The 27,709-nt window shown below is 35.5% G+C and overlaps 1 protein-coding gene across 1 annotated transcript; it reads right to left on the bottom strand.

Moving 5' to 3' along the window:
- Positions 1–4,870: 4,870 nt before the first annotated feature.
- LOC107789862 (uncharacterized) lies at positions 4,871–10,431 on the bottom strand. Its single transcript, XM_016611734.2, has 3 exons — positions 9,723–10,431; positions 6,462–6,647; positions 4,871–5,401 (listed from the first exon to the last, which is right to left on the bottom strand). Exons 1-3 carry the CDS (start codon positions 10,320–10,322, stop codon positions 5,108–5,110), a joined length of 1,080 nt encoding a protein of 359 aa, XP_016467220.1. The 5' UTR covers positions 10,323–10,431; the 3' UTR covers positions 4,871–5,107.
- Positions 10,432–27,709: the final 17,278 nt, after the last annotated feature.

The following is a 27,709-nucleotide window of genomic DNA, read 5'->3' as shown; positions in this document are numbered from 1 at the left end:
GGTAAGATTAATCACAAAATATTTTGTAGAGGTGAATGCTACCATGTTACCTCTATCACACAATTGTGATACACTTATTAGACTATACTTCAGTCCATCTATCAAGTAGACGTTCTTAATAGAGTGAGAATCAGTCTTACCTACTTTTTCAACCCCAATGATCTCACATTTCTTCCTATTTTCAAAGGAGACATTACCTCATTTTAAGGTCCTCAAGTGAAAAGAACTGGTTCTTGCTTCCTGTCATGTACTTTGAGCAGTCCCTATCTATGTACCATATTTGGCTGCTCCCCTTTACTTGGACATGCAAAAGGAAATCAGGGGTTAGTCTTAGGAACCCAAACTAGTTTGGGTCCCTTTCTATAGGTAAAAGGATGAATCAAATTCTTTTTAGCCCAACTTGGTAACCTATTTTTCCCTTGAACAAATTCTTTGTTCTTTTGACTTATCTTTTCTTTTGCAGTGCATTCACTTTTATAGTGATCTGTTTTACCACAGTGTGTGCAAATCTTGTCCTCAGGAAGTGTGAGGTACTTGCTTTTGGGATCCCACTAAGGTGCCAGGTTCCCAAAGCCAAGTCCTCTTCTGTTGCTACTATGGTGTTCTTGTAGCCAAGAAAGTGCATCGGAGGACCTGTTCCATTTACAAGTTCTGTCTAGCTCATGCTTGACCTTGCTTAGATCCTCCTTTAGGATTCTTACCTACTCATCCCTTTTATACAGCTCATCTTTCATTTTTCCTAAATCTTCTTCTAGAGTGAGTTGTGTGTGATCAGCTGTCTATTTACCTGTTCCTAATTTCAGTTTCTTCATCAGATTCTCCAATGGCCATAAGTGCTTGTTCATCCTCATCATCATCATCTTCTGAGCTTTCATCTGAACTTTCTCCCCAAGCGGCGACCATAGCCTTAGTTGATCCTTTGTTGTTGTTTTTCCTGGGTTGAACATGTTCCTTCTTCATGTTCCTTCGTTCAACTCTTTCCTTCTTCCATTCAATTTCTCATAAAGGACAGTTCTTGATGTGGTAATCAGTCTTTCCACACTTGTAGCAGCCATCATTAGTTTACTTCTCGGGGGCTTTTGACTTGCTATAACTTCCACTTCTTGAAGAAACTTTCTCTCTCCTCAGGTACTTCTTGAAGTCCTTGGTGATCATAGCCATTTCATCATCTTCTATATCAGAACTTTCAGTGATTCTGAGTGCCAATCTCCTTTTCTTTTTTGGTACATCCATTTTTATGGTTTGTCTCCTAAGTTCATAGGCAGTGAGATTTCAAATTAATTCATCCAGTGGGAGAGTGGCAATATTCTTTGATTCCTGAATGGCAGTGATTTTGCTCTCCCAAGTGATAAGCAAAACCCTATTCAGTATCTTCTCGACTCTATCTTCTTAAGGAATAATCCTTCCAAGAGACTTTAGCTCATTTGTCAGTGTCATGAACCTTGTGTACATCTCTTGAATGGTTTCTCCTTCCCTCATAGAAAAGTTCTTATATTGAAAATACAGTAGAGTTCCTATAGATCTCTTCACCTAAGGTGTTCCTTCATGAGCCACTTGCAATGTGTCCCAAATTTGCTTAGCAGTGGTACAACTTTGGATTCTGTTGTACTCATCTGGACTAAGTCCATAAACATGTCATTTATTCTTCAAGTCCTCAGTAGTGCAATCCACTATTGTCTTTGGCACATCTACTCCTTTAGCATTTTTCTTCAAGGCAGCCAGTGGACCATCGGTGACAATGTCCCATAGCTCATAGTCCTCTCCTATAATGTGATCTCTCATCATATTTTTCTACCAAGAGTAGTACTGGTCGTTAAAGAGTGGTGGCCTAGCAGTGGATTGCCCTTCTCAGTTTTCAGGTGGTACACTCATGTTGATCTTCTCCTAAGGTGTAAGCCTCTTCAAGAAGAACCCGCTCTGATACCTATTGATATTTTGTATTTCAATGCCACACAAGAATGGGGGTGATTTGTGTGGTGTCTAATTTTTGTGTGCACTGATTATAGAAGGACCTGGTTCTTCTATTTGTTCCTTATTCTACTGTTGCAAAAATAGTAAATGCGGAAAGTAAAGAACACAAGTATTTTTACGTGAAAAACACCCAGCTCAAAAGGTGAAAAAACCACAACCTACTACTCAGTAGGATTTTTCCCAACACCTCACTAAATTACTGAGCCAAAACAGCATTTACAAAATTCTTTGTAAATCTAATGATTACCTCTAATCCTGTTGTGGCAACTGCCTCTAACTGTTGCGACAACTTCAAGTTAACTCTAACTTAAATACTCAGAGTACCTAATATAATTGCCTCTAGATAAAGCTGAAAGGTACAATTTGAAAAGCCCTACTAGAATTGAACTAGAATAAAAGACAGACACTTGGAACTGGTTCTTCTATATGTAGCTACAGGTTCGCACACTTGAATCACACGAGAATTATTTGGAAAATGCCTGGCTATTTTGCTCTCAACTTACGTTTAACTTCAGTGTTTGTGTGTCACCTGTAAAATGAGAACATCCTGTAATTTATAAAGTTTGTAGAATAGGAATAACTAGAGTTCTAATGCTATACTCTTTCTTGGTGGAAGAGTTCTAGTTATTTTCAACTTCTAACTCCTCCCTTATCTAGCATAGAGTTCTCTTCGAGTAAGGAGTCCTCCTTATCATGTATGCAACCTTTTCGTTCAGGAGATATCATATATAACCACTTAAGCTTATCTCCTTCACGTGTATGCCTTGTGCTTGAATCTGGCCGTATCTGCGTACTCTATGTATGGACCTGGTTCATGCTTGAGTTCTTTTATCAATCATCAAAAACATACTTTTCTTGGGTCCAGCTATATAGTTGGTTGACACTATCTTTGTCCATCTTGGACATAAATTAACATATTTCTGGCGTAAATTAGGCTTTGTCGTGTGGCAAACACGAGCATGAAAAATGATATTGTGTAAAGCTAATTGGTCGCGTCACCGAAGTACATATAATATGACCATTAGAATTAAATTAGTTAGTGCAAAATACAGGTGCTGCCTAAAAGGTTATGCTTTAAGCATAACCTGATTTTGAACCAACTTCACTAATCCGTTTGTCTTTTACTATACAGCTTTTCAAATAGATTATAAAAGTTCATGTATTCTTTAATAAAATTATAGGTGCCATTTGATTTTTGTTAATGCTTTGCTGATAAGTGATAAGAGAACTTGCATATGTACTTTGGTATGAACAATGGTATTAAGAAGGCCTAGCACCCCCTCCAAGTGTTGGTTAATCTCGAATGAAGACCAAATTATCTTTAGGGGATTGATTCTAAAGCGACTATACTTATTTCATTGCACCTCTATTATATATGTCTGTTAATTTCGATCCATAAATGTGTAACTCGTCTTACCTATTCAAACATGAGCAGATAGAGCGGGTGAAGTGTTAATTTTAGGGCTAATGGATGAGTAATCTATCCACAAAGTTGGATCAATTATTTGAACTAAATTAATACTAATCTCATATCAACTACAATAAGAGTTTTTGTTTACCCTCAGAAACGGATAAAAATTAAATTTGTTTGTGGTTTTAAGGATACGTGGATTAATTCGATACAAACGATATTGCGTTAGATTAAACAGATAGAGGAAGTAATAAATTATCAAACCACTTGAGGAGGGTGATTCCGGACTTAACAACAACCTTAATGAAATATCCGCCCTCGATCCCGGACTCACAATGACCAAGCACTAATGAACAAGAATAAGAACTTTGAATAATAGAGAAAATAATAGTAGATTGCTTTGATATGTGTGTTACAATATCGTTAGTGAATAATCAGACCCCAAGTCCTACCCTAGGTACAATTCCATAAAAGGTAAAAATCTTCCGTTTAACTAATCACCGAATTTCCGCCGGTACGTGCCGAGATCCACGCCGTGATACTCGACTGGTCACGGATATCACGGCCTTCTGTTAATCGTGCTCGGTTGCCCGATAATGCTCTCTGAAGTCTTTTGGGATTTGGACCGATCCCGGAGTCATGGCCCCGACATTCCCGAGGGCGGGCGTTGTGCCCCCGGACCCTGGCCCGATGAAACCCTTGTCTCGATTCCGGTTCCTTATCATCACGTCTCTCGCTCGATTTACCTTATTGGAAACCGGGGTTTCCCATGGGCCCAGTTTCACCCGTATACAATTTTATCAAAAAATCAAATTAATGCGAATAAATGGTTTTGAAGACGTATTTCTATTTATTGATGCTATTTTCCGTTTTGTCCAAGTAGGATTCGAAGTATCGGTTTTATCGGATATAGAACTCCTTCCGGCTGTGGTTTATTCAACCGGCGTTGAAAACCGAAATGGATTCTTTACAAAATGAATTACTTCTACTAACTAAGGTTCCATAACTTACCAATATATAATTCTCCTGCATTCTAATGGTGTTCAACCGATTTGTCATCCTTTTTTGGACGTAGCGGTGATCCAACCATTTGTGTTTTAGAGGTGCTTTAGACAGATATACATCCCTTCTTTCTTAATTAAAGATCATTATCATCTTAATAATATATAGAAATTAAATCGGTCACCGCTAATTAGATGTATCGTTTAGAAATAAGTCATTATTCCATGTCTGATGTCTTTCCCCACTAATGATCAGTCATCACCACCAAAATTCTATTAATGTCTTCTGTATCTTTTATCGCCTATGATATATGTCAGTAAACTTTAGGTTTGGTAAGCGATGACGCCAAACTAATAACGAGGGCATAGCCAAGGGATTTTGCAGTATATACGAAGATTGATATATTGGAGCTCCTCTAAGTTAGCACAAGGTAATATATATAGGTAATGAATTAGCAACATCTGCTATATATACAATAAGCAAAACTCAAATGCCAATCTGTAGTAAGCCAAGTTAAACTAATTGACAATACAAAATCCTGCTATTTGGAAGACAAATTTGAGGTAAAACCACATAGAATTTTATATACTACTTAATGGATCTTTTAGTATCCTTTACAAAAAAAGGCACATGACTGAGAAACTTAAAGGTCGAACCTAGCTCAACAACACCGATAACACTTTCTCCATGTTTTCTTTTTTCATAAACCAGTTCAAGTTTGAATTAAGAAGTGAGAACAGTACAAGTGCTGTTATAAGCTTGGGTTCTATGTCTTTTATTATAAGTATTATGAAGATGAAGGAGGCACTCGATTTGGTGATGAAATTTGGGTTTGATAAGACCCCAAACAACATGGAAAGTTGAAGTGAGATGCACGCGTAGGAGGAGAGGCAATCCTTTCCCAGATTGGAGCATGTCTTGCATTATTCTACCTGCCCCATACATTGCCTTTTCCCTTGTCCCTACATTTAGCTTGAAGTATGTTTGCCCATTGCTCCCTGCATATAGCTCTTCTCCCTAGCATGGAACAAAGACACATGTAAAAAATATTTATGTAATCATATTACTTATAGAGTAAGCACAAGTAAACTTCTATTGATAGTTAATAATAATTTGGTAAAAATAGTAACTAATCTATTATCATATGTTAAACTTATATAAACTTGTTGAATCGTGAGGAAAATGCTAGTACGTTTGCTCATTTGTCTCATGAAAGAGGAGCTCTAGTCCAGAATATATCTTTTTTGGGCAAAATACATAAATTGACTTGGTCAGCCGAAACTAATTACATTAGCTAGCCAAAAAATTATAAAAAATATACTTATATTATATGTATATAATATACATATATAAAAAAAAAGTTGTCGACTATTATCTTTTAAAGCGGCTAAAAATATACATTTCTTATATTTGTTTTGTTAAAGTTGAAAAAGAATTTTTGACAGCTTCATTTCAGTCAAGTTAAAATGAGAAGGAAAAAAACAGAGTTATAACAAAAAATGCTGTTATTCTCTTAAAATGTAGAATACATGGTAAACTTAGCAAACATTGTATGAATCATGGGTGTCAATTTTGACCCAAAAAATGAGCGACATATTTATTTAGTGATTAAAATGAGTGTAGCCTAATCAACCATCAAAGATGTTCGGCAACTTGGGCTGTATTCTTAGCCCAAATCAACTACTAGGACACTTTTTGTTGAAAAACTGAAAATGGAAGGACAAACACATACTTTCAAATGTACAATATAATTTTAATATAATACACAACAAATCATGTTTCTACCAACTCAATTATATTGCTAAAATTTAGAAACAAAGTAACCAGCAAGCTGGAAATTATTTGAGGTTACACAGTGAAATACTCTTAATTCATCTTGATCCAACTCATTTTATCCTAGTAACTCTAGCTCATTTTAACTTATCCGAATCAAAAGTTGTATGGCCAATGCTGAAAATCAAAGAAGTTGGATTCTTTTTTCTGATGAATTAGTTAAACTGCATATGCTGCGGAGACATATAATTAAAATAAAAAAGAAAATAACATAGATAAGAAAGTGCAATTGGTTAAATCTTACTTGTGCTAATATGAAAGGGACCCTTCCAAAATACATTTCCATTGCAGGGGGTTGAATGTAAAGCCCAAACAGCTTAGACTTGTTATCTATTTGTAAACTCATGGAATAATTGCATGTAAGCATTTTGGTATTTACACCAGTTCCATCCACTCCCTCTCTTAATCCAAATTCACGAACACCAGCAATCTACAATAAATAGTTACATAAAAATAATTATTTAAGTAAAATACACTAAAAATGCAAAATTTTATTAATGCAGCATTAATGTAATACATAGTTTAACATGTGATAGCAGATTAATTAAGAAATATTTGTTCTAAGTGAGAAAAATGAAAAGTTAAGTTAATGCCAAGCGCATATCTTGTTATTGACATGATATAAGTTCTATAAAATAACACTAATGCAAAGTAGTGACATATGATAGACATTCAAAGAAGATAGATTATTTCATTCACTAAAAATATCAAATATCGGTTTGATAAATAAGCTTGTATGCCACTCAAGAAAGCAAGAAAATGAATAGACAACACTAGTTTTTTGTAGCTTAGACCAGGGGTGTACATGGACCGGGTTGATTCGGTTTTTATCAAAATCAAATCAAACCAACTATATCGGTTTAAATTGATTTGGTTTTACCGAGTTTTTCGGGTTTATGGGTTTTTTTTGTTACATGAATATTATTCCAATCTTACTTTGTTAAAATTATAGATAAAGTTTTGATAAGTGAATATATGTTTAGTAAATATTGAAAAAATTGACAAACATATGATCTATTAAAATATTCTAATGGGAGAATTTTTTTAGTAACACATGATAGTTATTTTCTTAGTCGTATAACAATAATTTTCGTTAATGTACGATTTCAAGGTTAACACATGAGAGGATCCCAAATATTCTAACATTTTTTAAAATAAAATTCAATATAAAGTCTTAAAAATATATATATAAATTATATATTTATATGTCAGTTTGGTTCGGGTTTTTTTACTCAATATCAAACCAAGTCAAACCAAACATAATTGAATTTTTTAATCGGTTTGGTTTGAATTTCCGGTTCGCTTTTGAATAGCGCTAGCTTAGACAACTAAAATAGCAGACACGCACATGTCAAACATGCTTCACTATTCTTCATCAAAATATCGTATTATTATCTGTACTAAAGATACTGAAGAACTGCAATTCAATGAAAAGGACTATATTTTTCCTTCATCAATCATTATGTAGCAACATGCCAAGTATTCTAGCATAAAAATGGCGATGCCAAATGTAGAAAGGATAAATGAAATGATGCTTTAAGTTATGAGTGGCTAATGAGGCTGAATTCCACAATTGTAAATAAAATTTTGTCAGAAGGGATTGATATGATACAGATAAAACGGTGTTAGTAAGAATTAGTTTGATATAAACATTGAGTGTGAGTAAATATATTTTCAAAAATTAAAGGTTAAAGATAAGGAAAATGTGCAAATATAAAAATTGAATGTTTTCCGACCAAAATGAATATTATCCCATAAATCAAGGATGTCAAAGAAATACAACGGCTTAAATATATATACTTTTTGACATGCTGAATCTGAGATAAATTCTCTGATTATTAATACTCCTTTTTTTTAAAAAATAATACCTGTTCTACTTTCTATATTAGCTGATGTTGGAACAAAAGTAAAATATATCTTTACATTTTTTCGTTCTACTTTTAATATATCCAAAAGGTACTTCGAGGTTCATTTTTGTTGTAAAAAAAAGGCTTCAACAATTTGACGAAGTCAAATTGAACATAACTTTTTCCACTTTTAGTTAAAAATATAATAAAACTTAGTAACTTACCTGAATTGTCATGTCAGAACTTAACGGGATAGCTAAATTGGGATGGATTGAATGGCCTTTTCACTACTATAGTTCTTTAAGATAAATAGATAAGAAGTATTTTACCCTCTTCCTCGCTACCCAATTACAAATATTCAGTAACTAAATTTGTCTCTAATTTGAAATTTCCTTCGGACTTTTTCTACTAACCCGTTCCAGAAACTATTTTACATTCGGTAGCCAAAGATGTGTATATAATTTGTACAATTTTTGAATATAATATACATAATGTATATATATACAAAAAATATATATTTTTTCGGCTATTATTTTGAGAGCGACTATACAGTGTCAACTTCTTATTTCCTTTTTTTCCTTTTCCCGGAATTTTGCATCTAATTTTTCTTTTCTATCTTTCTACAAAGAACCCTGCCCACCATAAATCGAAGTGTTTATGGAGGGTGAAGTACACAAATAGCTCTCACAGTCGATAGTTTTAAACTTTTATTCTTATTTGTCCCATAGGCAGAACTTCGAGTTTAACAAGTGTTGCCTCTCGCCTGCCTCGTGGTCAATATTTTTAACTTTTGATTTGAAGTTCTACCCACGGAGCAAGCAGGGGTCAAAAGTTAAAGACAACCCTAAAAGTATCATATATCTGCAATTCTTTGGTTTCCGAACCCAGCATTATCAAGCCCAGTGGGGCTTGAGTTGGACTTCCTTATAGGGCCTCATGTGGAGTTTATATCGAATTTAGGGCCCTTCACACCTTCTCCAATTTTTCTTTACTAAATGAGCTTTCATTCAAAAACGCTACCCTCGATTTGACACCTTAGGTCTTCTCAATGCCTTTACCAGAAATCTTATGTCCTTTCAACTTGGAAAGTTTTCCCTTTTCAAAAAATCCATATGTCAATCGTTTTTAAATAATTGAAGCAAATTTGGTAATCGAATACTAGAAAATCAACCAAAATATCTTCTCCAAACAAAAAATCAATCCAAATGTAAGCTTTCAGGAACAGACACAAAAGTTGTCCAAAATATTTTGAAACACACGACTGTTTTCCATAATTTTTTTAATAAAAGGATCTTCAAAATGTAAGCCAAAACCAAATCCAAACGCCATATTTTAATTTGGTACTCTAGAAAGATTAGCTCCTAAATGATGTCTGGCCTTTCGAATAGCAATGAAGGAATATAGTAATCATAAAATAATGAATAAATGACAAAAAATGTATAAGACTGCGCTTCAATGGAAAAAACAAATATAAGTAATAAAATCTAAAATAATCATTAACTACTAGTATGGTGGAAATGTTGAAATAAATAAGCTTAAATGGGTCGGGGAAAGGCAACATTGAAGGTAGGTAGGAAGTGCTTCTATTTTTAATGTGCTTTACGCGATCTAAATTCGACTATAAAAAGAAAAAAGGAAAAAGATGATAAGATTGTTACCTCAAGAGAAACCTTAGGTGCAGGGGGCTTTGTGGCAACGTAGAAAACTACCAAAGCTATTATCATACTCACAATAAGCCTCCAAGTTACTTGCAAAACAATCCACGGTGTCGAATCCGAATATCCCAAAGAAAAAAACCTCTTCCAATTTCCTTTCCCATAATAATAATCCTCCTCTTCATATTCATATTCATCCTCATATTCATTCCCCTCTTCAACACTATTACCATTTTTCCCATGTAGCAATAATATTGCACCACAATGTTTCTCATGATCAATCTCAACGTTCTCATCATTAATTCCTGTTTCATGGCTCTGAAGCGAGTCACACGATATCTTCTTCTCGTGATGTGAGAATGAATGGTTAGATCCACGAGATGAGTATCGAGAGAGAGCCAATGGACCGACCTCGGGTTGAGGGATTGGGGAATGACATACTGAAAACTCGTTAATATTATTGTTTTTGTTGTTGTTATTATTACGAGTGAGTTCTCCGCTGTTTGCATGCGAGATAGTAGATGGACTTTGGACGAAGTAAAGTGTATAAGGAGAATGTCGAAACAAGGCTTCCTCCTCTGAATCCATCCTATAGTTAGCCATGTTTTTTGAGATGAAATTTAGAAAATGAAATAGGAGAAGGAAAAGAAGAAGACGAAGAGAAGGAAGTATGATTTCACTGACAAGTGAAAGTGTCTTTGGAGGGTATTTTAAAATAAGAGAAAAGCAAATAAAGAGACGTTGCTTTTGAGGTTGGCTTTGCTTTACTTGAGACATCATTACCCTGAGTTTGCAAGCCTTACCACATTGTGAAACTCAAAGCTTTTTAATTATTTATTTTTTAAAACTTAAACTCTTTTACTTCTCAATCCTTTTTCGTTTAAGCATTATTTAAGTGGATTTTGTAATCATAATTGTGTATTACATGAGTAATACAGGAAAAATATTATTACTCCTAAGTGATAGTTGAAATTTAAGTTTAAAAAAAACATCAAATTGAAAATGTTACGTACCAAATTAAAAAGAGTCATGTGATAATGAGGAAGGACTGGGTTACTATTTTACTTATTTTAATCTATTGTTGTCTTTTTGTGGAAAATAACCATAAATTGGTGCCTTCAACGAAAAGATTGCTCCCTGTTAATCTTCGGACATGTTTGGGAAAAATTAATACTTTATAGTCACTCTTAAATTAAGCGAAAAAGAATATTCTTTATATATATATATACTTTTATGTATGTTATTTTCAGACTTATCTAATCGTCGCTTTCTAAAAGTGATTGACATTTTTTGGTAAGTGGAAATGGTAGTATGGTCACAGTAGACTGTTCATTTGCATTAGTTTGGCCACTTTCACACGATAATTTTGTTTTTCCCGAAAAAACTTCTGCATCTCAAAGTAGAATTGGAAAATAGTAGGAAATTCGAAAGAGATAGATCAGACCAATTCTTTCACGTATCATTATTGTTGCACCAACTAATTAATTTCATAATTAGCTGAACTGGAATATTCATGATCAGTTTTAAGTATATTATAATACTTATTATATTTTAGTAAATTAAACTAATATAACACTATGTTAACAGATTATAAAGATGTCAAATTAAGTGGAGATATAAAATAATTAATTATACAGTGATTGGACTCCTTAGAATTTTGAAATTTCATTAAAGCAAAAATGGTAATAAATCTTTTAACACACAAGCTGAAAAAAAAGAAAAGAATAAGAGGTCATAACTAATGATTCATTTGTCAAATAGTATCTCCTTCACATTACATTTTACTTCTATTTTTTTCGTTACGTACCTTTTTATATTTTGAACATATTATTAATGTAAGAATCGAACGTTTATTCTATTAAAATGAAAATGGTGTTACTCTTTAAATATTTTTTAGTGTTTGTATAAGTGAAAAAACATCGACTTGCATGTGCAGAGTAAAATATTCTTTTAAAAAGTCATAACCCTCTATTATTTCCTTAAACTTAAAGATTTCTTTCATGTTTTCTAAAAGTGAAATGACTTTCTTGATATTGAGCAGAGATTAAAAATAGCTCTCTTTGCTGGAGGTTATTACATATAGTGTCAAAAAAAATTCAATAATCTTGATCGTTATGAGAAGGTTTCACTACATCAATTTTCAACAAAAGCAATTTGTTATTCTAACTATTGGTAGAAGCTTTTCAATGTAAATTGTAGCAATTAAGATTAATCGAGCTATTAGTGTAAGCCATCTCCATAATACGAAGCCGGTAATCTCATTGTTACGATACTTTGGCCGAAAATTACGGAAGGGCCACTGTCTGTCATAATTAAATTGATTTAATTAACCTCTAGTGCCTATAAATAGACTATACTATTGTATGCTTTACACCGAATTGTTTCCCCTTTTTATGTCCGAGGGAATGATGACAATTTAAGCACGCTTTTTCAGCATCTAACGGTATGCTTCCTTTCCAATTTATTTATTTTCCCATGTCTCATGTTTAGCATTGAGCCCTACCAGATTCTTGTGTTTGTCTGGGATAAAGAAAAAGGAGAAGAGTTGAGTGAAAATGTATCCTTGCACTTTTAAGATGCAAGGTTATTATTTATTTTATTTTATTTTATATGTTTTGTTACTATTATTGTTACTATTAATTCTAATAAAGAATGAGAAAAAGAACAAGAAAATACGAGATTATCTATAATTTGGAGCTATTTACTCATAAGTGTTTGCAGCAAAGCGCAAACATATTTCACAATTCAATCTTAAGAGAATATATTTCATATTTTTCCGAAGTGAAACTAATGCTGTCCATAAAACATAAAGACAGAGTTCAGACTTCAGAGTATGCATGTCGGATTGAGTTGAGATACAAAGACAAAAGAAAAATTAAAAAAAGAATGTAATTTATCAACTAAAATACACTTGATTTCTCTATAATTTGCTATAATTCTAGATCTTATGGAAAGGGAGGAGGTGTAATAGTAATAAGAAATAGTAAAAATAGTTATCTTTCTTGGTTTTGAAGGCAGTAAATGAATTGACCTGCAAGATTTCTAATGGTTGCTATGATTAGAGTTGATTATGAGACCATCCAAAATAAAGCAAAGGATGGAATTGGCTCTTGCTTTATTACAAAGAAATCATTCAACCCACCTATTGTATAAAAAAAATGTAAGATATTTATCTTGCGCATTTTTACATTCATTTTCATTTATTTATACAAAAAATAAAGAATAGAAATTTTACAAATCACGTTTTAAGAACATAATAATGCTCATTATCAATTGTACTAGAATATATAAGTCTTAAAATACACCTGGGACGAGGATGTGTCTGTTATTTGTGATTTACCCAGTATTAAGCATTTCCATATAAAATGAGGGTATTGTGCTCCACATCGACAATTAACGTTTATTCTATGTTTTGTTCAAACCCTCTCGAATCACTCAATCATCATTATTACCATTACAATCTACATATTCATCGTGATTTTCTTTAACGATGTTGTATCAAATGGATTTGCATTGTGATATCACTAACTAAAGAGTAAACCCCACCAGCTATTGTTTTGGAGATGCCTTCTCTAAATTCCCTTAGGTTTCATCCGATTTTGCAATTCTCGAAATTGAGCCTAGTAAGGATTAGAGAAATTGGCAATGTACATACCAATTCCTCACAACTATTAGGAAGATTTTAGCTAAAATTGACTTGGCAACTAAAGCCTAAAAACTTGACAATGAAATAGTCAAATCGTAGGTCTATTTTCTTGTTGAAAGATTTCAAAGTAGAAGAAGCAAAATTGTATGGAGAATTTTCTGTGTATTTTCTATTCACTGTACCAATGTATTTATACAAGTATAAAAGGAATAAAAGAATAAAATCTGTCTAATTTCCTATTGGCCTAAGGCTAATAATATGTAACTACATGTATGACTCATTAGAATCTACATGTGCTAGAGAAATCTAGAAGGTGTATTTACAACAGTAAAATTGGTAATAATCAGATGGTTGATATTTAATCTATCATCTCCAGGATCAAGGGTTGAGCTGTCTCCACGTGTCTTCTTTAGGGATGAGACAAAATGTGCATTTGTCTTCAGACCATTTTTAGGTCTTTCATTTGTAGCCAAATGTGTACTTCTCTTCTTTCCATATGTATCGACATCAATATTATTGATGCGATTTTCTCCAGCAACATCCCCTCACCCCTTAAGTGGAAGGATCGGACATTCAACTTGAACAATAAAGATCGGTGAAGAGGCCCAGCAAGAGCCTTAGTAAAGAAATCCACCAACTGTGAGGAGGAAGGAACAAAGGATAAAGAAATCTACCCGTCAAGAAGTTTTTCACAAATAAAGTGACAATCAAGCTCTATATGCTTGGTTTGTTCGTGAAAGACGGAATTTTTAGCGATGTGAATCGTTGCTTGGCTGTCACAACGAAGAGGCACCAGCAAAGAAGGTGTAATGGTCAGATCTTGGAGGAGACGAATGACCCAAGTGATTTCGTCCACCAGACGACGCATAGAGCGGTATTCTGCCTCTGCTGAAGAAAGGGCAACTATAGGCTGCTTCTTGGACTTCCAAGAAATTGGGCCACCTACAAAACTCAAGAAAAATCCACTCACTGAATACCTAGTGTCGGAACAGGAGGCCTAATCGAAGTCATAAAATTTCAAAATTTGGAAAGAGGGCTCCGGCGATAAAAAATAGTCCTAAGTCGGGATCTTTGCTAAGATATCTCAAAGTGTGAAATGTTGCTTGAAGATGGCCAAAACAAGGATATTGCATATACTGACTGAGTGTCTTGACATCATAAGATAAGTCGGGTCTAAAATTGATAAAAAAGTTCAACTTTCCCAAAAGCTTTCGATAAATCATAGGATCCGACAGTGGGGTACCACAATCAGAGGAGAGCTTAATAGTGGGATCCAAAGGTGTAGAAACTAGTCGAGAATCTACACATCAAAATTCAGAGAGCAAATCCAAGACAAACTTGCGTTGGGTAATCACTAAACCTCCATTTTCTCTAATTAATTCCATCCCTAAAAAATAATGATCTTCCCCCAAGTCTTTAATTTGAAATTCATTGTTCAAAAAATCCTTTAGCTCATAAATTTCTTGTTAGTTATTTCCGGTGAGCAAAACATCATCGACATAGACTGTGAGAATTGTTACCAAATCCCCTGTTACTTTGAAGAAGAGGGTATAATCATTTAGGGAAGCAGTGAATCCTCTGGTATCCAAAATAGAAGATAAGCGAGCATACCACTGACGCGAGGCTTGTTTAAGGCCATACAACGATTTGCGAAGACGACAAACATGATCAGGAGAAAGAGAGACCAAACCGGGAGGAAATCGCATGTACACTTCTTCATCAAGATCTTCTCGAATCACCAATTGTGCCTTTAATCTTTCCAAAGAGCCATATGATTTCAATTTTACCTTGTACACCCATTTACATGGTAATGTTGTCTTGCTTTTTGGCAATTCAACTATATCCCGTGTGCGATTAGAGTCCAAAGCCTCAAATTCTTTATCCATAACAGCCTTCCAGCCAAGATATATAATAGCTTGGTGGTAGGAAGAGGGTTCAGATATTTGGCATATAGAGTTAATAAGTACCATATTTGATGCTAATAGTGCAGAAAAATAGAAATAATATAAGGGAGAATAGGGGATCGGAGAAATAACAGAGTATGCAGACCAACAAATATAATCTGACTAATACTAAGGTTGATGATGATCTCTTTGTGATCTGCACAGCAAAGGCTCATGTGCTGAGGATAACACATGTGATGTAGGAGTGGAACTTATATCAGATAAAGAGGGTGAAGGTGAGGAAAAGAGCTGAACAAAGTGTAAAGGAGGTGAACTGGAAGGGACTAGTTCTTGTGGGGAGAAAAGGTTGAAATCGGTAGATTTAGAAAATACATAATCATCTATAGAAGGAAATCAAGTAGGAAATAGTTTTGACATAGGGGAAGAATAGGGAAAAGGAAAAATGTTCTCTTCAAACTTGACATCTCTAGGGATTAGAATCTGATTTGTGTGCAAGGTAAGAACCTTATATCCTTTCTTCCCAAAAAGGTAACCTAAAAAGATCCCAAGTATTGCTCTAGGACTAAGTTAATCTCTGTTTCTAGACAAGGTGAATACAAAATAAAGACATCCAAATGGTCTCAAATAATTATAATCTGGAGGACTCGCAAACAGAACATGATAAGCAGTCTTATAATGTAAAACTGAAGAGGAAAATCTGTTTATTAAATGAGTAGCTGTAAGCAAACAATACCTCCAATACCTTTTTGGTGCATTAGACTGAAATAGAAGTGCTCTAGATGTTTCCATCAGGTGTCTATATTTTTTTTTTACCACACTATTTTATTATGGTGTAGCAACACATGTAATCTGATGAATTATACCTTGGGACTGAAAATATTATGTGGCAAGCTTACCTGAACCCATCTCAAAGGCATTATCAGATCTAATCACTTTAACTTTGGTAGAAAATTATCTTTCAACAAGCAATAGAAAAGATTTCAAAATTGTAAAGGCACTGGACTTGGTACATGGAAGAAATATCCAAGTACTTCTTGAAAAATCATCAACTATAGTTAAGAAGTATCTTTCCCCTCTGTAGGTAGGAGTCTTATAAGGTCCCAAAGTATCAATGTGGAGTAAGTCAAAACTGTGTTTAGTATTGATCGAACTATTAGTTAAAGGTGGCTTGGTTTGCCTTGCCATATGGCAGACAATACAAGAAAAATGTGTTTTAATCTTTAAAGTTATTGGCAAATTATTAATATTCTTTATAGCATGGAAAGGTAAATGTCCCAATCGATTGTGCCATAAGATAGCAGAATCAGAAATTGTAAAAGCTGAACCAATTTTATTTATAACTTCACTAGATAACTGAGTACATTTATGACTTAAAGGACTCTGAGAATATACCCTTGGACTGACCGAATCTGGAAAATAAGGAAAAGACTTAGACAAACAAGACTGAGACTCATGATTGGAATTAAAAAAAAAACAGGAACAAAAGGCTGCTGAGAAATAAGCTTCATCTCTGGTGTGTTATCCTTCATCACATAAAGCCATGCTGCTAGATTACCAAGAACCTGGTCCCTCTTCAAAAAAGGGGCATGTATGGAATACACGTGTTTAGAAAAAATTAGATTGCAGTTAAATTGTGTACAAAAATGGGAAACTGACAAAAGATTATGTTTGAATGCAGGTACATAACGCACATTATGAAACTTAAAATGTGGAGTCAAGTGTAGGCTTCCTACACAAGTAATCTGCACTTTATAAGAAATTGGTAGATTAACCAAGACAGGATATGAAAGTACTATAATGTTATGTAACGGGGATTTATCAAAGGCCATATGCTGAGAAGCACCAGAATCAATGATCCATGTGTGATTAGTGATGTTAGAGAAAAAAGAAGTAAAAATATGACAACCATAATGCATACCAACCAGATTTGTACTGGCAGATGGTTCATAAGTGGAGGCTGCAGATCCTGCTTTGGTGAAACCTTGGCTACCAACAAGAGTAGAGACTGCATTTGCTCTAAAACCTGAGGTAAGTTCTAGTTCTGCTGTTACTGCATTAGCTTGTTGATTAGCAAAATTTCCTTTCCTTGGCTTAGTAAACTTAAAGTGTGAGGGGTAACCAACTAGCTTATAGCAATTCTCCTTAACAGGACCAGCCTTTTTGCAAAATTTGCAGAACAAATCTGCTCTCTAAAACTCACTGTTGCTCAATTGAATTGTTCCTTTGTAGTCACCAGAAATTCTAGGAGCTGACCACTTTTGCCCAGAAGCAAGGAAGGTACCTCTCTCTGAGATTCCTCATGTAGAACAATAGAATAAGCTTGTCCAGTAGTTGGAGGAGGTTTCATCATCAATAAATTCCCTCTTACACTAGTGTAAACATCATTAAGGCCCATTAAAAATTGAATCAGTTGTTGGTCCTCGTTCATCTTGATGTTATGTGTTTTAGCCCCATAATTTCATTCACAGTTGCAAATAATAAAAGTATTGAGCATTTTAAGTTGATCCCAGATCCTTTTAAATTTAGTAAAATACCCGGCAACATCACTGGTTCCTTGACTGATAATATTCAATTCTCGTTGCAGCTGAAAGAGTTTTGTACCATCTGCTTGTCTATGTCGCTACTCAAGCTCTGTCCAAAGCTCCTTTGCAGTCTGGAAATATATCACACTCTCGGCAATGTCCCTGCTAAGAGAGTTGAGCAGCCAAGCTATCACCATATCATTGCATCTTCTCCATTGGTCAAAGAAATGTGAATTTGGAGCAGGGCATGGGCAAGAACCATTGATAAATCCCAATTTATTTTTGGATAACAGAGAAAAAAGATTCCCGGGGGTACTACAGCTTGCGTGGAAGGCTAGGGGGGTTTTTAGAAAGCGCGAAGACAGAAGACGTCGTAGGGAACCAATTTCTATCGCTTTCCCCCTCTAGTGGTCATTCATTCTTTTGATGACTCGCAGTCGAAAGAGTTGGTTGGCAGTTCAAACCTCAGAGGGAGTTGAAGAGAGGCCTTTCAGTTCGTTCAAAGGCACTAGGGACGAGCCATTACAGACGGTCTGATGCTTCTGGAGTTCGCTCATATCGAATTGTCCAAAAGCTCATCAACCTGTCCGAGGGATGATGAAGGCGATGCCACAATTGAGGGAACCGCCCTCTTACTCTTTTTTAGATAAGAATGCGAAAGACCCTGACCCTGCCTTAGAGAAGCTCTGATACCATGAAAGATTTCAAAGTAGAAGAAACAAAATTGTATGGAGAATTTTCTGTGTATTTTCTATTCACTGTACCAATGTATTTATACAAGTATAAAAGGAATAAAAGAATAAAATCTATCTAATTTCGTAGTGGCCTAAGGCTAACAATATGTAACTACCTGTACAACTCATTAGATTCTACATGTGCTAGAGAAATCTAGAAGGTGTATTTATAACAGTAAAATTGGTAATAATCGGATGGCTGATGATTAATCTATCATCTCCAGGATCAAGGGCTGAGCTGTCTCCACGTGTCTTCTTTAGAGATGAGACAAAATGTGCATTTGTCTTTGGACCACTTTTAGGTCTTTCATTTTTTAGCCAAATGTGTACTTCTCTTCTTTCCATATGTATCGACATCAATATTATCGACGCGATTTTCTCCGGCAACACTTTCTGGGTCTAGTTTGAAAAGGGCATCTTTACATAAATAGCCGACCATATTTATTATTTGCTTTTTCTAGCCATATACATATATTATACATTAATTATACATATTTATACATATATAATATATAAATTATGCATATATTATATCTATGCCAGTTATTTTTAGTTTAAGTGGTTGGGTGGACGTCTATTTGAGTTAATTTCCCTAGGATGGATGTTTATTTCCCTTGGGATCAGTTCTGATTAATATTGAGGAATTTTCAGAAACCATTATTGTTTAGTGACTATTAACTTCCTATAGCTACCATATATATAATTACTTCTTATAGCTATTATTTAGTTGTTACGCGACTGTATTCATTGTCACTACTAGAAAAAAGCAAATTTTCAACCGCAAATCAGTTAAAAATCGATCGGAATCATTTTTTTCGACAGATTTTCGACTGAATAAGATTAGTCAGAAAATACGTGATCGCAAAATATTTGCGACAGAATCAGTCAAAATTTCTGACGGATTCGGTCGCAAACTGAAAAATATAAATTTAAGTCATTTGCGACCGAATTGGTCGGTAAATTTGCGACTGATTCAGTCATTAACCAAAAAAAAACACAAATTAAATGTTTTGACCAATTCGTTCGGAAAATTAAATAATAAAATTAATTTTTAATTAAATATTCCGACTGAAACAGTCGCACATATTGAGTATTAACTACTTAATTTTTTTTAGAAATTCTCAATTTGCGAGCGAATCAACAACAAATCTAGGTAATTTTTGGTGATAGTTTTGACTGATTAAGTCACAAATCTAGAAAATATTTAGCATAAATTCTGTTGTTGTAAGGTCCCGTTAAAATTTTCTAATGATTTAAGATTTTAAAGTGCGCCAGCGGTATTTGGGAATAACGTATTCGATTATTAAAGGAGACCTATGGGATAGAGCCAAATCATTTTAAAATAAAAATGTATGTTTAAGATGTGTTGGAACATACTAAGGAGTTTTGTGAATGGCAAGAATTTGTGTGGAACAAGTTGGATATATTAAGTGGAAAGGATGTCTCAATTAGCATCGGACCCGACTTCAAACAAATTCCAGTCCTAAAATATAAAGACTTGGTGGTGATATACCTATAAAATTAAAGCCCTTTGAGTCTAGTTTCCAACACATCAAACGGTATGTCATTTGGATATGTATACAGAAGGTTATGGCCATTTTACCAGACCTATGCCATATGCGCGCCTAGATGCGCGACCGCGCATATAAGAGGGGTTTCTGCCTCGTGTGCAAGGTCACTTGCCCAGGTGCGCGGCCGCGCACGTAGGAGCCCTATAAATACCCCCAAGGTCGGGGAGAGAGAGTGGCTAAGTCATTTCTTTGAGCTATGGCTTTCTCTATCAAGGAGAATCCGTCCTATACTTCCCTCCCATGAACCAAGGTAATGTTTTTGGAGTATTTTGAGTTGATTACTACTCTTAAACACATATATTAACTAGGATTAATCTTAGATATCCATAGATTTCCATTCAAATCTCCAAATTAGTCAAGAACACTATAATTTGGGATTTTTAAGAGTCTCACTACAAGGGGTATGTATACCATCTCTAACTAATCTGTGGTGATTAATTATGTATGAAATATGTGTTATGACTTATGGGATGGTGATTGGAATCCATAAGTTCCTAACCTTAATTGTGTTGGTATTGTAGAGATTGTAAAATGAATTAATTGATAAGATTTATAGGCTGGGAGTGAATTGTTGGGCATGTATATGCTAATGGAAGTTGTGGATGGCCTAGAGACGATTGTGAGGTGAATCATTGGTGTGGAAGGTGGTTGTTAGGTAAAGAAATTTTATTGGAGGAGGTTGTAGAAAGATATGCACATTAGATGTGTGATAAAAAGTCTAAATGACTTAAAGTATAAAAACTTTCTATTATTGGTACAATTGTATTGCATTGTTGTAGATTGAAGTTGTTTGGTATGGTGGAATATCGTAGTAGTATTAAGGTGCAAATTTTAGGTATGTTGGCTAAACTTCTCTCTTGGAATAAAATTTCATGATTTTCCCGTAAGTTTTAGGTATGGTTGGCCCAATGTAACAATCCGACCGGTCATTTTGAGCTCTAGTGCGTCGTCCAGTGGTTTGAGGCCTTGAGTAGCTTCACTTTAGGTTTATGACTTGTACGTGTGGTCGGAATAGAATTTCAGGAAGTTCATAGTTGTTTTGGAAAGAAAATTGTAATTTTGGAAGCTTTAAGTTGGAAGAATTGTCTAAGGTTTGACTTTTGATTGAAAAACCTCAAAATCGGGATTTGAAGGTTCCAATAAGTTTGTATGGTAATTTCGTACTTGGGCGTATATTCGGGTTGAGTATCGGATCACCAGGGAGCATTTCAGCGCTTATTATGGAAAGTTGGCATTTTGAAGGTTTTAGAATTACCTATGTTTGGTTTGAAGTGTAACTTGGTGTTATAGATGACCGTTTGGGATTCCGAGCCTTGGAATAGGTTCATATTGTGATTTATGACTTGTACGCAAAGTTTGGAATAACTCCGGAATGTTTAAGTATAAATCGGACACATTCGGCGAAGTTTGGATGTTTGAAATTTTTATGGAAGGTCGATCGTCGATCTATAGATTTGATGTTGTTTGGCGTGATTTGAGGCTTAGACTAGGTCCATGTTGTAACGACCTGACCGGTCGTTTTACTTACTAGAACCCCGTTTCCCTAAACAAGCCTTCTCTCACTAATTTATGACTTGCGGGGATGGTTAGTTCGGGATTTGAAAGAGTTTGGGTTGAAATCGGAACACTTAGTTCCTTAAGGTTGGCTTAAAAGGTCAAGTTTGACTTTGGTCAACATTTTGAGTAAATGACGTCGCGTTCGCGTTGCCCATGCAAAGGTTGGACTGGGAAGCTTTTGCCCTTCGCGTTCGCGTGCGCAGGACCGCGTTCGCGAAGGTCTGGGCCTTCTAGTCTTCGCATTCGCGTGACCTAGACCGTGTTCGCATAGAAGGGGCTGAGCTGGGTGGCCGTTGTTCATTCTTCGCATTCGCGAAGAAGCCCTCGCATTCGCGTAGGGTAGGCCAAGCGAACCTCCGCGTTCGCGTTGCTCCTGTCGCGTTCGCGTTGCTCCTGTCGTGTTCGCGATGGGTAAATTTCCCTGGTTCTGGGCCGTTTTCCTTCGCGATCGCGAGGCCTCTTCCCCGATCGCGAAGAAGGGGAGCAACTGGGCCATGAGTTTAAAATCGGGACTTAGGCATTTTTGGATTTCGACCTAGCTTTGTGAGGTAAGTAATTTCTACCTAATGTGTGTTTAATACATAATTTATGGGTAGATTATAACATGTAAATTAGTGAAAATCATAGGTTTAGAGAAAAACCTAGGTTTTTGATAAAAATAGAGTTTTACCACGAAAATGGTTATGGAACTTAATGAAAACCATATATCTATGTTCCTAAGGTTATGGGTAACAACTTTCTTCGAAAATTTCCAGAATCCGGGCATGTGTGCCCGGCAGTGAATTTTAGGAATCTTGTATTTAGGGTTGGGAGATTTCTTAAATAGTAGGGATATGAACTTTTAAGCCTATATTGATTAGTTTGTACACTATTTGGATAGTTTTGGATTGTTCGGCACCGAATTGAGGGATTAGGCATAAGCTTGGATAGGAAAATAGGCCTTAAAGCCAGGTAAGTCTCTTTTCTAACCGTGTAAGAGGGAAATTTCCCCATAGATGAACTTAATTAATGTATGATTATTTGTGGGGGCTATGTACGCACGAAGTGACGAGAGTCTGTACGTAGCTACTATTCTTGTTATGTCTGGGTAGTTCTAGGCTTACACCATGCTTTGTGGGTACCGTTATCTGAACAAAATTGTTTATTTGCATTAAATGGAACTAAGTTGAGGATTTCAAGATTTCAAAGGTTTCAAGTAAAATTAATATTTTGAAAAGAATTGAGAAAAAATTGCGTTATATTTATATTTAACCGCGTCGCAAGTATATTCCGCGAGCGGGGTGACTATTTCCACTACTCTCATGGGAGCGGGCCGTTCGCCTCGGCTGGTTAATAGATGCATCTATGGTTTGTACCGTTCGACCCTCGGCAGTGTATAGTTTAATATTTCATGTTGGATCGGGCCAAACATCCTCGGTGGAATTTGTGTGTGATGATAGAAGTGGAAGCCCTTTTTATTATTAGTATAAATTTACTGTTTTAGAGATCTTTTGTTTAAAATGAAGGAAGTATTTTGGTTTCTTAGATATGATGGAAGAACTATACAGTTAATTTCTTGTTATGAGTTTATTGCTAGTTCTGTGTATCATGCTTATTTAGAATCTCATATTATTATATTGTTGGCCCTAGTGAGTGTCGAAGTCGACCCCTCGTCACTTCTTCTTTGAGGTTAGACTTGATACATACTGGGTATATATGTTTTTTATGTACTCACGCTACACTTCTGTACTTGATTGTACAGGATTTGAGGCAAGTGCATCTGGCCACCAGTCCGGCACGTAGACTGATTTCCCAGCTCGAGACTTCCCGGTGAGCTTCCCTCTTGAGCTGTTCTACAGAAGCTGGAGTCTCCCTTATGTTCTTTTATTTTCTGTCTATTTCCTTTCAGACAGTAGGCTAGCATTGTTTTGTATAATCTACTAGATTTCTCACATACTTGTGACACCAGGTCTTGGCACACACGCTAGTGGACTTATGGTTTTGGATTGCTCATCTGATTACGATTAGTACTAATTGCTTTTATTTATTTATGTTAAAAATTGCAAACTCCTAAATTATTTTTTTTATAAGGAAAAGCTATCGTTTACAAATTTACCTAAGCGGTAAGTCACTAGTTGATCAGTGTTGGCTTGCCCAACAACGGTGTTGGGCGCCATCACGGCCTACAATGGAATTGGGCCGTGACACATGTTATGTTTTTTTATGCATTGGTAAATTTGTCCTGGGTCCCCGGGGCCTCGGGTTTGATTCAGGTTGAAATCGGAGAGAGAATTTGGCCTGATGCAATTTCTGGTGGCAGCACATCTGGTGTAACCGCACTTGCGAGATTTTAGCCATAGGTGCAGCACTGCAGAAGCAGCCAAGAGGGTCGCAGAAGCGGTTTTAGGTGAGTTGGGCAGTGGCCGCAGGTGCGAGACTATTTCCGCATCTGCGATGGCGCAGAAGCGGGACCTTGTCCACAGGTGCGAAGGGGGCGGCCTTTAGTGCTTTCTGCAGAAATGGATTTGTTGCCGCAGAAGCGGCCTTTGGCTTCGCAGATGCGAGGATTAACCTGGGCAGAATGTATATGTTAGCCAAATCGGGTTTTGGCTCATTTCACCTCTTTTCTCTTATTGGAGCCGGCCTTGGGGTGATTTTGGAGTGCCATTTTGTCATCCTTCATGAGGTAAGTGATTCCTACCGTTGTGAGTTAAATACATATTTTACATGGGGATTTAAACATGAAAAATTATAGTAATTGTGGGATTTTTGAAGAAACCTAGAAATTGGTAATTTTGGATTTTGACCACAGTTTTGGAAATAGAATTAGGAATAAATTTTATATTTGATTTCGTAGTGTTATGGGTAATGATTTTCTTCAAATATTTTCTAAATCCGGACACGTGGGCCCGAGGGTTGACTTTATTGACTTTTCGAGCGGAGTTAGGAATTATTATAAATTGATTAATTATGGGTAATAGAGTATATATTTATGGATTTGCACATTGTTTGACTAGTTTTGGAGAGACGGGCATCAGTTTGAGGTGTTTGAGTGGCGTTGGAGCTGATTATGGAACTTCAGAGCGAGGTAAGTCTCATGTCTAAATTTGTGAGGGGGAAACTACCCTTAAGTGATGTAATTGCTATGTGACACTAGTTGTGGGTGCTGCGTACGCACGTGGGTGACGAGAGTCCGTACGTAGCTAAAGCATGTTTATGTCTGGGTAGACTTAGGACCTTATCATGTAATATTTGAATTATTTAAACTCATTCTGCTGGCCTAATTACTTGAACTTATAATTGAAATTGATTTAGAAGTAAATATATGTATACTAGGCCGAGCCTTATCACCTTGAGTTATTGGCTAGTTATTTGAGAAACGGTAAAGATTATATTCACTGTGTGCTCATGTACTGTATTGTAAGCACGTGTTTCGTGATTCGATAACTTCCTTCCTTTCTTGTGAAGCGGACCGAATGCCTCGATAGTATAATAGATGCATCTATGGTTCGTGCCGCTCTACCCTTGGCAGTGTACACATTATTTTGGATCGGGCCGAATGACCTCAACATAATCATGTATTATATCGCTGGTAGTTCGAACATTCACGAGATTATCTTTTCATTGATGTCTAGCATTTATATGGTATTCCTTATTTATTTGATATTGACACTTGACATTTTCTGAGTTGTTAAGGTTGAATGCAAGATTGAGAAATTCATACTTTGAAAGAAATATTTGGTAGATTTTGTAACTTACAGATTTACCCCATTATTGTTGTGTGCTTCATATCTGCTTATAATTTATTATATTGCTTGCTAGACCTCTAGTAAGTGTCGATGTCGACCCCTCATCACTACTTCTCCGGGGTTAGGCTAGATACTTACTGAGTACGCATTGATTTACGTACGCATACTGCACTTATGCACTAAATGTGCAGGATCTGACAGGTTCATTTGGTGATCATCTTGGCGCATAGGCGCACTTTTTGAGGAGACTTTATGTGAGTTGCATCCCAGGCTACGCATCGCAGTTCACAGAGTCTCCATCGTACTATTTATTTTCTCCTGTCTTATTTACATTCTAGACAGATGTTGATTATTATTGTACTCCTTAGTAAATGCACATGCACTCGTGACACCGAGTTTTGGGGTTATACTAGTTGATGCTCGCGGTTTTGTATATTATTATCGCTTTTCTTTTCTTTTATAACTACAAATGTTGTACGTTCCTGTGGATTTAGAAGTGTAAATCTCTTTCCTTATTAAAAACTATGATTTTGAAAGTAATAAAATGAGTAATTAAATTGTTGAATCACCGTTGGCTTTCCTAACGGTAGCGTTAGGCGCCATCATGATCTATAGTGAATTTTGGGTCATGACACTCAAGTTTCTAATTCCCATGTTCCGAGTTGTTCCTTATAAATCCGAATATCCCAAGTAAGCGCTGTGTTGAAAGATGTATATACTCAAAACGTATTCCAATTGCTCTTATCTCGTCATGATCTCCTTTGGGAATGTGTTCAAGTAAGGTTTAGGTATTAAAATATTATAACTTCAATTCATATTTCAAATGAAAGTTCATTATGCTTGACTTGGAAAGGAAACCCAATGTGCTTAAAAATCATATAGCTCATATACTCATCGAATTTCATTTCCCAATGCCCTTATTGTTGATAAACTATGACTATGTTTGGAAGTGAAAGAAGTAAGAGTGAAATATAAAACGTGGCCATGATTGTTGTAACTAGTACATTTGATTTGAAGTTGTGTATAAATCGTAAATCACCATGCCCTCCTTTATAAATATTTCCAATGTGATTTGAGTTCTTACGTACTTAAGAGTTGAAATTGTGTGTTGCCTTTTGTGAAGGAATATTTGAAAAGATACGGTGTATTACTCGTTTATGATTTTTAACTTGTGTTGTGATTACAAGTCATTGTGCACCATATTTTGGAAAGTGATCTAATGTGTTTAAAGCCTCAACTACCGATGAACTTAAAATTATGATTTTCGAAATATGCTATATGTTGATGTTTGTGATGATGATCATGGAAAGACAAGAAATGAAAAATGTGGAATACTGAGTCACGAACTCTAACTGAATACATGCAATGATCTCAAGGATCGAATATACAATATTGTTCTAATAAGAGTTGACAGTACAATAAAATGAAACTCCAAGGGACTGCGACGACCAAGCAACTCTACCTTAAATCCTTGCGATCACACTCTAACCTCTGTCCGAATCCGATATCTCCAATACCTGGCTCTGCAAAAAATATGCATAAGTGTAATATGAGTACACCACAGTCAGTACCCAGGAAGTATCAAGACTAACCTCGGTGGAGTAGTGACGAGGTACAGTCAAGACACTCAAAAGTCAAATACCATGTGTAATATAGCATACAAAAGTATTAGAAAGACAAATAGCAGTGATAGAAACAATAATCAACTAGTTATATAAACAACAAGACCGTAAGAACACCATAAATATTGCTCAAACGAATAATGAACACAAGTACAACCATTTAATCAAGTCCTTCAAAATATACATCGTTTATCCATAAATTTTTCAAATAAAAATCTTTAGAATATAATCCTTTCAATTAAATATATCTCAAATATACTTTCTTCAAATAAATATCTTACGAATATAATTCTTTCAAATAAATATCTTTCGTATATAATTCCTTTCAGGTAAAAGTTACCATGTGACACCTCATATCACAATTATAAAAATTACGGGTCTCAGCCCACTTTCATAATTCCACGGCACCTCGTGCCCATATTTCTGTCACAACCGCATGGATAACTCACGTGCCAATAATAAAATCATCATACTTTCTCCGACACCTCATGCCCATATATCTTTCATAACCGCACGGACAACTCACGTGTCAATAATAAAATCATCATATTTGCCCCTGCACCTCGTGCCCACATTTCTTTCATAACCGCACGGACAACTCATGTGCCAATAATATAAACCGCCCGACAATAGCCACAGGCTCACAATTTCAACATGAATCAGACTATTATCAAGTTTACCGAAGCAACAAGACAAGTTGCACAAT

The sequence above is a fragment of the Nicotiana tabacum genome, chromosome 19 (assembly GCF_000715075.1).
Source record: "Nicotiana tabacum cultivar K326 chromosome 19, ASM71507v2, whole genome shotgun sequence".
In the NCBI taxonomy this organism is placed as follows: Eukaryota; Viridiplantae; Streptophyta; class Magnoliopsida; order Solanales; family Solanaceae; genus Nicotiana; species Nicotiana tabacum.
The sequence above is the reverse complement of the archived record's forward strand: the minus strand, read 5'-3'. Positions and strand labels throughout refer to the sequence as shown.